General features: G+C 39.5%; 2 protein-coding genes across 2 annotated transcripts; both read right to left on the bottom strand.

Moving 5' to 3' along the window:
* Nucleotides 1-1,396: 1,396 nt before the first annotated feature.
* On the bottom strand, nucleotides 1,397-4,010 carry LOC121801546 (piriformospora indica-insensitive protein 2-like). The gene is made up of 2 exons (XM_042201055.1): nucleotides 3,098-4,010; nucleotides 1,397-2,678 (listed from the first exon to the last, which is right to left on the bottom strand). Exons 1-2 carry the CDS (start codon nucleotides 3,305-3,307, stop codon nucleotides 1,473-1,475), a joined length of 1,416 nt encoding a protein of 471 aa, XP_042056989.1. The 5' UTR covers nucleotides 3,308-4,010; the 3' UTR covers nucleotides 1,397-1,472.
* A 1,199-nt stretch (nucleotides 4,011-5,209) lies between these two features.
* Nucleotides 5,210-10,718, bottom strand: LOC121797979 (nuclear matrix constituent protein 1-like). Its single transcript, XM_042196779.1, has 8 exons — nucleotides 10,159-10,718; nucleotides 9,436-9,645; nucleotides 9,109-9,362; nucleotides 8,748-9,018; nucleotides 8,587-8,670; nucleotides 6,028-8,015; nucleotides 5,805-5,928; nucleotides 5,210-5,713 (listed from the first exon to the last, which is right to left on the bottom strand). The coding sequence occupies exons 1-8, from the start codon at nucleotides 10,429-10,431 to the stop codon at nucleotides 5,417-5,419; spliced, it is 3,501 nt and encodes a 1,166-aa protein (XP_042052713.1). The 5' UTR covers nucleotides 10,432-10,718; the 3' UTR covers nucleotides 5,210-5,416.
* Nucleotides 10,719-11,009: the final 291 nt, after the last annotated feature.

Here is an 11,009-nt window from a genome sequence, read left to right as displayed (position 1 = left end):
TTAATTATATTATACGGCCTTATTAATTAGTATAAAAATTGAATGTTCTTTATGGGTATTTAATGGTGTATATATTTCTTCATAAAAATGGAAACAATCGTCACCGAAACAAAACATTCGCCAACCCAATTCCATATAATTAGTATAGTACATTAAATAAACCAATACAAGCTGTAAATTGTAGTAAAATGAATCACCCACCAATTTTGAGACAGCATATGCATAGCCAGAACCAGTGGCGGATCCAGGATCCGAAAATGGAGGGGGCGGAATATATAGTATTAGCTTGGTTTAGTGCGGACATGGCTATTTTTTTGTTGTTCGGGGCAACGCCGGAGGCAAACGGAGGGGGCGGACATGGTAAATTTACATCCCGATAAGGGAAAAATAGTCGCACGGAGGGGGCGACCGCCCCCTCCTGCCCCCCCTAGATCTGCCACTGGCCAGAACTGCCGCCGGCGGGCCGGTAATGATTTTGGAAATAAATTCATATGTCAGTGACATTAGATGCAGCTATAATCCAAATTTTATGTATAAGTATAGAAAAATAAAATAGTAGTTTATTTAGCATTAGTAAATCTATTGGGATTAGGCCATGAACAGTTGTGACAGCTCTGGCGTGGACCCTAGAGGCTAAAGAAGGCCAAAACAGAACACAAAAATCTAAAATCTAAGTCACAATAGATACCTAGAGCAACAAACACTGAATTAAATTTAACCACATCCTCAATTCTGACACCCTTGAATCCCTCTGCATTACTGCCCTTTGTAATTTCTAGTATGATTTTTTATCTTCAAATGGTCCACCACTTCCCTCTCATCATCACCACAATCTCTATACTTTCATGGACCACATTTCTCTACAATCTATACATATACACATGCAATGCAATGGTGGATAGGGTCGTGGGGTCGAGCGACTCTACCACGAGCACTGTAGTTGTTGTTGACCTCACGGTGCGACATCTCAGTGCCCCGAACCCCTTCTATGTATGATTAACATTCGTTATTCATCTAGCGATAGTTGTTGCACTGCCTCTACCTTTCGACATTGGCAACGACCTTCGTTTATAGTATATGTATCCCTCATGTATTCCGTTTTCTGGATCCATTTAAGTGACTAGTGTGTGTGTGTGTGTGTGTTACAGATATTCTACCCATACCGCCAAAACAAATCTACAGGTTGTTAGTTCCATTGCAATTGATATTTCGCTTTCGCCACATTAATTATCATCTCTACAATGACTGGATCAAGAAGGTGCTCTTCATAATTCCAATTTTATTTTTTTCCCTTTTGTCTTTTTATTGGCTTTCATTCGTGGGTTTCAAAAGCCAAAAATTATTTGGGATATTAATTAAAAGACTAATCGACAAAAAAGGCAATGCAAGGAGTAAATATCGTTGGAAATATAATGAGTTTAATTAGCTTGATTACATATACAGAGTGAAATTTAGCAAATTTTAAAATGTTGTTAAGCCAAGACTATGAAGGCCCCAACAAGCAAAAGTAGCCCACTAACACTAAACACTTTGAATTCCAAAGAACGCACTGATGATGCGGGTTGATGTGTCCAATTCTTGTTGAAATTCGAACTCGAATCGAGACCAATTTCGTACTTGATCACTTGAGGTCGACATAGCTTGACCCCAAATGGTGCATAAGTGGGTGACTCGAGCTCAGCTTGATAGCAAAGGTTCGGGTTTCCCCACGCCCCGAAGCGCCGTCCCATCCGCCGGTAGAAGAGCTCCGAGAAATCAAGCTCGCCGGTGAGATTGTTGCCGTGGAGATAGATTGCACTAACATTAGGTAAAGTTGCAATCTTTGAGGGTATATCCCCTGTTAACTTGTTGTCATTGAGACCCAAAAACCTTAGACTTTTCAAATGTGTTAGAGACTCTGGGATGCCACCTGTCAAGCTCGTATTGGCCAGATCCAAAGCAGTTATACAATTCAAATCTTGCCATCCAATACTCATTATGTCTCCACCAATGGGATTGTTTGAGAGGACTAATTGTTGCAATGACCTCAATTCTTGAATAGATTCACCCAATCCTCCACTTAACCTGTTGTTACTTAGGTCTAAAAGTGTGAGGTTCTTAAGATTCCGAATCTCACTCGGAATCTCGCCCTCTATTTGATTATCCCTCAAGTCGAGTTTTAATAAGGCCGTGAGTCCTCCTAGAGTGGCAGGCAGGGTACCCGACAGCGCATTCCCACTCATATCAAGAATCAAGAGTCGGTTAAGCCCACCTATGCTGCTCGGGACCCTGCCCGTGAACGAATTCCCGGCAAGATTCAAACGCCTCAACTCCACCAAACTACCAATGCTCTCGGGCAGCTGCCCTATTAGGCCATTTTCCGTAATCACCAAAGATTGAAGATTCCCGAGCCTCCCAAAAGTCTCAGGAACTGTTCCGGTGAGGCCGGGATTTGACCGGAACTCTAGCGATTCCAAACTTCCGGAGAGAACCTCCCAATTCCCGGTCGGGATTGAGACGGCATGGCGGCGAGGCGCCACAAAGCAATTGAAGAAGGATAGTGATTTCAAATGCCTTAGTGCAAACAAATTGGGACTAAAATCCACATCTTGACTACATGTTAAAGAGTTATCTTGAACAGGTCCAATGCTTAAATCAGTCACGTACCAAAATCCATCATACAAATCACAAGAGACTCCCTGCATTAAGAGTGATAGAAAAAATAAATTTCCATGTGTAGACAATTTGTAGCAAGATTTGTTTTTTAATACTTATTATAGCAGACAAATTGAGTCAGAGAATGAAGGAAGGTGCACAAGCTAAAGCTTTATTTTGTTTCAGTCTCTTACACAATGCAATGCATATAATAGAGAATAAAACTAGAAATAGAAAGTGGAAGTCTTGAATTTAGAAAGCTTCTCCAAAACGACGTAGTTTTAGTCAGCAAGGAAGGAATCCAGAAAAAAGTTGAACAGTTCTGCTCGGATTTGACTACTCTTGCAACTTAAAACGAGATCCTAAAATAAGATGGATATTCTACTTTCCAACAGTACTACTTTAAAACTGATAAAAGATTCAAAGAAAATTTATGGAAAGTTTTTTAGAGAAAGAGAGAGACCTGAATGGGGGTCCAACCGCAAGGATCTGGATAAAGATCAGAACCATTCCACCATTTTCCAACAAAATCTTGAATAGTATTATACAAAGCTTCTTGCTCAGCTCTCACCATCGGAGCTCCGACGCTCTCATCTTGTCCAATGCATGTTGCAGTGAAATGAAGCAAACACACAACAAGAACTGAAAACCTCAAAGACTCAATTTTTATCATGGTTGTTTAAACCCCAGATACAGCAACAAAGAAAATGCAAACAATGGCTTCAAAGAATCAACAAATTTACAAGAATGCGAATGATAAAAGAGAAAAAGATTAGATTTTTGTGGAAATGGAGAGAAGTAAATGCCGGGAGATGCAGAAGGTGGGTAGTGGAGGGAATGAAATGCGGAAAGGTGGGATTTTTGGAAGAGGGATTGCAACACGAAAGCAGTGGAGGCTAGAGTTCGATTCTTGCATGAGTTTATAGCAAAAGCTAAGGTAGTAAATGGGGAGTAATGAAAAGGGGGCGTAGACTGTAAGAGCGGCAGAGTTCGCAGTAGTCTGAGGAAGCCTAAGGCATCTTTTCAGCTAATAAGTTCACAACCAAAGTTGTCAGTTCGAAAAAGAGAAAACACACATAGCAGTTGTGGTAACTCCAATAATACCAAGATCTAACCAGTGGCAAAAGAGCTGATCAACAAAAGGTTGCAGCTTCTAGTTTGTACAAAGAAATCTACTTTCACATCAAAATACTTAACCCAAGCTGCTATAGTTCGAATTCTTGATTGGATTAATATCGATATGTGAAAACCAATGCTACATATAAGTGATGGTAGTTTAATGAGTGAAGTGAGTAAACAGTTGGGAGATTTATTGTGGGAATATAGGTATCTAGGCTTCTGATCAATGCGTTTCAAGAGAGATGAGGGGGGGGGGGGTAGTGGGGGTTTAGGGGACCATATTGAATCTTTGATGCTCAAATCAAAACTCAAAAGTGAAATATGGGCTTGTAAATGCATGCAAGACAAATGTAGTTTTTTGTCTAGAGGAAAATTGTTCTCGCCTTTGGCTGTTGGGTTCAAAACTGATTTTGCTGTAATAAAAGAGGACAAAAGGAGTGGGCATGAATTCAGACATGGTGGAAAGACTCTTCGAAATTTGGACAATACTTTTTTTTTCTTTCTTCATTGACAGTTCTAAACGCTTGTGTAGTAGTGGGCTTCATTAGAGCCTTCACAGTAATGTCAATTCTCAACCCCAACAGCAACTAGAAAAATGGCAGAGCTAAATTATTGCTTGTTGGGACTGTTTAATGCACAATTTTGTGGTTAAACAACCGTAACATATGCAATGATGTGTGTATTCACAAACAACACACTGTAGTGTGTGTACTATGATTTTTTTGTGAGGGGACCAAGGAGATAAATGCAGTGTTGTAATGGGTAGTTATGAGGCTTTGGTGTTGGAGAAAGGGCAAAAAAAAAGCTAGTAAAAGAGAGAGGGAGATGGGGCTAGCCCACTCTACAAATATCATTTTCCAGACCTAACAATGTGATAAGTCATTTTCTAGATTTTGTGGCTTTTTTTCCCTCTAAGATCCTTTTTAAACAAGATTAATGCACCCAAATTTAGCATTTGATTTTCTTACTTATTTGATGATATGTCACTTAATTGGGGAAAAGGATTGGCCATTGCTTTTCTAGATTTGTAACTGCTATGGAGTTGATGGAAGTAATTGGGGTCCTTTTCTTGCTTCTTTTCTTAAGGCCATTTCTTGGCATGTGCACGAACATGGGTCCCCCTACTTGCTAGTATTAATTAGCTTTAATTTATATGCCTTTGCCACCACAAAAATATAGTTCAAGAATTATTGTCAATTATAGTGGAGCAGATACATAATTGCCACCTTTTAACGTTAACAGATTGAATTATTAAGAAATTTTCTGCAATAATTTGTGAAACAAACGGCTTAGGCCTTAAATGAAGTTTCTCAACCTAAGTTGCTCTCTACTGTATGGATTAGTGGGTATAATAATTTGGGGCACAATTATTAGCTTTAGGTTTTTTTCGGTTAGTGCAAAGATGTGACAAAATTCAGTTTCCCCATCCTTGACACTTGACAGAAGCAGATTACACTTGGTTTGAAAAAATAAAATAAAGAAGAATAAGGTATTTTGAAATACAACCTGACTACAAAACCGAATATGCTGAAGGGTTTTAAACAAAAAAATAAGACCCCAACAATTCGGAATCCACGACTTACCTATGAATATTACTACAACATTTTAACCTTGTGAAGTTCTACTACGTCGAAAATGACAAGTTACAAGATCAAGAAAGCCATCACGATGTGAAGAATTTCCAAAGCTTTCTGGGCACTGAAGCTTCACCAGGATTATCTTCTTCATCTTCCTCTTCCTCTTCCTCTTCATCATCCTCTTCTTCTTCGGGATTGCCTTCATCTTCATCTTCTTCTTCTTCGTGCAATGGACTGTTATGCTCATCTTTTTGGTTGTTTTCGTGATCATCTTTGTCGTTGTATTCTGATGTGCCATTGACCTCCTCGCTGACTATTTCCACTTTCTCCGTGGACTTGACAGCATTCGAATTTTCATCAATCTTGGCCTCTGATGGAACAAACTGCATTGCAAATTTGCAATACAGAACTGATTTAAGCAACGAATACTTGAGGAAGAAACGTGATGCATTCATAATTTCAAGAGAGACTTACCCTGACTACTCTATCAACCATGACCGTTTGTTCGCGTTTATAAGCCACGACCTGGGCTGGATCCTCAGGGTTGTCACTCTGACTGGCGACTTCAGCTGGTGTGGAAGTAATTTCATTTGTGTTGCTGTCCATTTCAAACATGCAAAAGGAAATCAATTTGAAGAATGATGCATCAACTCATAGTAACTATTTTCATGAATGTGTAGTGAGATTCAGGACTAACGCTTTATGACGTCGAAGGTTATAACGTGACTTTCCAGCATCTTGTGCCACTGGAGCAGTAGCCTGCCGCCTTTTCCTGCGGCCACCCACACTCACGCTTTCTGACTGACCATCACTTTCATCGCCATCACTCATTTTAGAAGACACTGCACGAGTTCGCTTTCTCCGAACAGAACCAACTCCTTTACCAGCAAGGCTAGAATCTCCTCGACTTTCCTCATTGACAGAAGCATGGGCGTCCTTATTTTCTTCCTCATTTGGATGATCATCTTTTGATGTCGTCCTCAAGAAAGCTTCAGCATCTTCAACTACTGCTTTAACAGAACGTGTTCTGTGGATTCCATCCCCTGGTTTTCTAGCATATTTTCGTCTACGATAAGTCATCTCAGAATGCTTTGAATCTTCTGAAACTTCTGGTGCAGCTCGATCTATTTCGGGCGCATTGGATTGAGTGGCACCTCCAACCGGCATGCTGGGTTCTCCAATATTTTGAGCACTGACCAGTGTATCAGACAATGCTTGGTCCAAGTTTTGAGAAGGCACGCCTTCTTGAACTTTTGTAGTTGGAGACAACTTAAAGACTCTGGGGGTGCACTTCCTAAGAAGCCAGGATATACGCCCACCAGAGTCCGGAGATTTTGCATCATTCTCAGCAGGAGTTCTCTGAGCCTTTACTTCATAAGAAGCGACTTTTTCCAGAAGTTGTTCACCCATTGCCTGAAGAGGAGAGGCTCCATTTTCGTCCAGTTCAGTAATAAGATCAGCTAGCATGTAGTCGCTTGCCATGTCCCCACAGTTTTGACAACTCTTTATCCTCTCAAGAAAAGAAACAAAGCGGCTTCTTTCTTTGACAAATTGCTGCCTCTCTGACTTGAGCTTTTTGCTTAAAATGCCAAGTTCATTAATGTCATTTTGCATTTCTAGCTGCTGCTCTTCCAACTGCTTCTTATTCCGGGCAATATTTACTCTTTCCTTCTCCAATCTGCTTCTCTCTGACCTCATATTTTCGATTTCCTTGTCAGCAGCGTCCTTCAAATGACTGATATTGCCACGTTCTTTCTCAGTCTTCTCCTCAAATGCTCTCTCTCTTTCCTGAAGAGATTTCTCGAACTCCTCTTGCTTATTTCGCATTTCTGCCTCAAGATCCCTCTTACGAGCCTCAAAATCACGAATTAACTGATTATGCTCATACTGAGATTTTTCTGATAACATTAACTGCTCATGCTTCATTGTAGCAGCCAATGATTCTTTCTCAAGTCTAAGAGTCTCCATCTCCCTCTTAATGTAGTTTTCCAAGGCTATTTTATCTTCTTCCAATTTCCTTTCTAGTGAGTGTTTTAATTTATCATTTCTTTTTTTGTCTTCGTCAAGTTGTTCCAACTTTCTAGTAACTTCAGCTCTTTTTTCATCTAGAACCTCCCACTCTTCCTCGAATCTCTTCCTGTCTAGCTTTAAATCATCCTGTTCCTTACAAAGCAAATCATTCTGCTGATTGAACCTCTGTATCTCCTGTTTCAATTCCAGTATCAAATGGTTATGATTCTCCCTCTCTTCTTCAGTAATTCTAAGCTTCTCTTTTTCATCATGCATCTGTAATTCTGTCTGACTAATCTCAGCTTTCATCTTCTCAAGCTCATCCCTGAGACTTTGTAATGTTTCTTTCTCAGAAATTATTTCTTGTCTAACCGAGTTTAGATTCTTCTCCTCCAATTTGAGGGCCTTATCTTTTTCCTTCACTCCCTTTAACTTTACATCAATATCCTTCTCTTTCTCCTTTACCCTTTCAGATTTCTTCTCCAGAGCCTGCTCCTGCTTTTTCAATTTTTCCATCATATGGCTGGTCTCGCTCTCCTTCTTAACCAATTCATCAGTTTTGAGTATAAGCTCATCCTCAAGCAACTTTCTCTTCTCTTCCATTTCAACTTCAAGGTCCTGCTTTTTTATCTCAAATGCAGCTTTGTGCTCATCAACAAGGTTCTGAATCTCCATCTGCAATATGACATATCAACCTTCAGAGGGTTTCTATGAAAAATAAAAAGGACCCAAAATTCCAACAATCCAACTAAATAGCTGATATATAATGAAATGAACTTGCATAATTGGGGGATTAAGCAACCATATAGTAATCTCATCTTTTGCACTACAGTCTACACACTATCTATTTGTTACTGTACAAGATAGGTAGATTGATTGCAGGAACAACACTAAACATTCTTACAAACATAATGAAAGCATATGATGGCCTCCCTAAACTTGAGTAGGAATATCAATTCAATATAAAGATGAATTTTTGGTACCGAGATGATGCAAAATCAACAAGATATATGCCACAAACAAATTTCCCACAATCTATAGCAAATTTTCCAACACAAAGTAGTCATTATGCAAAACAGTTCTCGTCCGTGAAGAGAGGAAATGCAGAAAAAAGGCTACGAACAGATACCATTATTCAACACCCGCAAATTATTTGGATCAATAAGGAAGCCAAACAAAATCAGAAAGAGCAGCAAAAAAATCAACAAATCTGCATGCAAAGTGAAAAATAAGGAAAGCAACTCACTCTCTCCCTCTTGCTCAGCTTCTCAGTCAACAAACTTAAATCTTTTTCCTTCGTCTCTAAACTAGATCTAAGAGCTTCAGCTTTCTGCAGAGAAGTCAATCCAGAGTTAGACATAAAAAGTATAGAGTACAATTTTAAACTAGATACATTCAGAGGCTTACTTCCTCTTTCTCAATCAGCTCAGAAAGTTTTTTGTTGACCTCTTCTTCCTTTTTCTTTAGGTTCAAATTTAGCAACTCAGTCCTCTTCTGTTCTTCGGCAAATTCACTCTCTTTCTGCTTCAACATCCTATTTAGTTCGTTTAACTTCTCCTCTCTCTCATTAATATGTCTCCTATTCTGACAAAGTCTCTCTTCACCTTCTTGCAGTTTCCTTTCCCACTCCTGCATATCTTCTTTATGCTTCAGATAAGTTGCTTCGTGGGCATCCCGCCTGGTATAGAATGAGACAAAAGTATTTATAAATAAAAACATGAGCTACAATCAAATAAGAAAAATGATTAAGTTATCACATTAATCATACTCAGAGATGAAGGATATGCGCTCCGTTTTAAGTACATTTTCACGTGTCTCAACCTCTTGCAATTTCCTCTCCATCTCTAAACTCTTTCTGCTGGCCTCAGCAAGCTTTGAATCAGCAGCAAGCAACTTCTGTTGCACCTCCAAAGACCGGTCTTCAATTCCAGCCACCAAATGATTGGCATCAGCAAGCTTCGTATCAGATGTTATCTTAATTTTGTCATGCTCCGCATATATCGCACGAAGAGACCTCTCGAGCTGCAGAAAGTAAGCTTTAGCATTTCACAATGACAAACACCACACATTGAATTTACAATGATAACATAATCACCTCTGCCACACATTGTCTCTCAACCTCAAGAGCCTTTCTCAAATTACTTTCACGCTCCTCGACTTGATTAACTGCAGTCAAGTGTGTTGCCTTTTCACGTTTGAGAAGCTCTTGCGCTTCTAGAAGAGATTGATGAAGTTCTTCATACTTTGAAGTCCACTCTTTATTCTCAATTAGTAGCAAACCCATATTATATTGATAATCGTGAAGCTGCATGAGCATGACAGAAGATTGGGTAAGATTCAAATTTGTTCCACACTTCCAGTATATGCTGCATCTTAACATAATCAATGATTCAATATACACCAACAATATATGGGAAACAAAGAGTTTATAATTTCATCCCTGGCAATAGTTCATTCACCTTATCGATGTCTCAGCTCATTCTATTTATCATTCTCAGCATTATACAATGTTAATATGATTTAATTTCTGCTCCATTATCTCATATTGCTCCGGGCACCTTACATGAAGCAACTACTTTATTTCCCAATGAGATGGACAAATTTCCAGCAGGCATTACACTTAAGCATGTAAAAACCTAACCAAGAGTTCTTATGCTATGTGATCACCTATTCACCTGGCTCTACCATCCACAGAATTTCACATCAGCTATTATCACAATATAAATCAAATGAATAAACAAAGCAGTCAAGTTAAAGACTCAAACGTTCAAAATGAAACAAAGCCGCAAAAAGTAAGTACAAATTTGGCCATTCTAACCTCTCTTTCAAGTCTCTGGGCTTTTTCCAGCAATGCTTCTCGATCACGTCTCTCCAACGCCGCCTCATCCAGCAGCCCCACCTCCCGAAACCTTCTCCAATCGTCCATATTCTCCGTCTCAGCTCTATCCTCATTGTCATTCAACAGGCCCCTCGGTGGAGGCGGCGGAGGTCCGTCAATAAATGTCACCAATTTGGTAGTAGGGTTTGGCGTACGCACTTCATTCCTAGGTGTTCTCGACGGCCCCTGCCACTGCCGCTTGGGGGTGAACATTGCAGCTTTGATTTAAGATATAACCTTCAAAATTTTAGCTCGAATTCTTGAAAAAATGGATAAAACCCCAATTGAGATAATTGAAAAAAGGCCTGAAAAAAAAGATAGGGTTTTCACGGTAACTAGAAGTTAGCAGGTGCCGGTAGTCAGTGGAAGACGGAGAAGCTACTAGTGGACGGAATATTCTGGCTCCGGTGACGGAATATTCAGAAAACTGGGTGCTTGGAAAACATAATGAAAGAGAAAGAAGAACCCATTGCGATGCGGAAATTTCCTCTGATTTTCTGTTATACTGTACAACTGTGCGCTGTTTGGCGGTGTTAATATTACATTTATACCCTTAGCGGTTGGGTACCAACCTTTTTAATTACCTCATCTCACATGGCATGAAGGATATGTTTGGTTGTCAAGATTTTATCTAGAAAAGTAATCTGATTCCATAAACTTTAAATTCATGGGTTTGTTTCGATTTTTAATTAAATTGGGAAAGTAATCAGAATCCCGAGAACATGGAAAGTTAGTACTACTTTCCAGGATTCCGAATCCTAACTTTTCTTAGGTATTCTTTTTCCCAGTTT

Source organism: Salvia splendens, chromosome 4, assembly GCF_004379255.2.
Source record: "Salvia splendens isolate huo1 chromosome 4, SspV2, whole genome shotgun sequence".
Taxonomy (NCBI): domain Eukaryota; kingdom Viridiplantae; phylum Streptophyta; class Magnoliopsida; order Lamiales; family Lamiaceae; genus Salvia; species Salvia splendens.
Note: the sequence above shows the minus strand (reverse complement) of the source record. Positions and strands in the feature narration are given on the sequence as shown.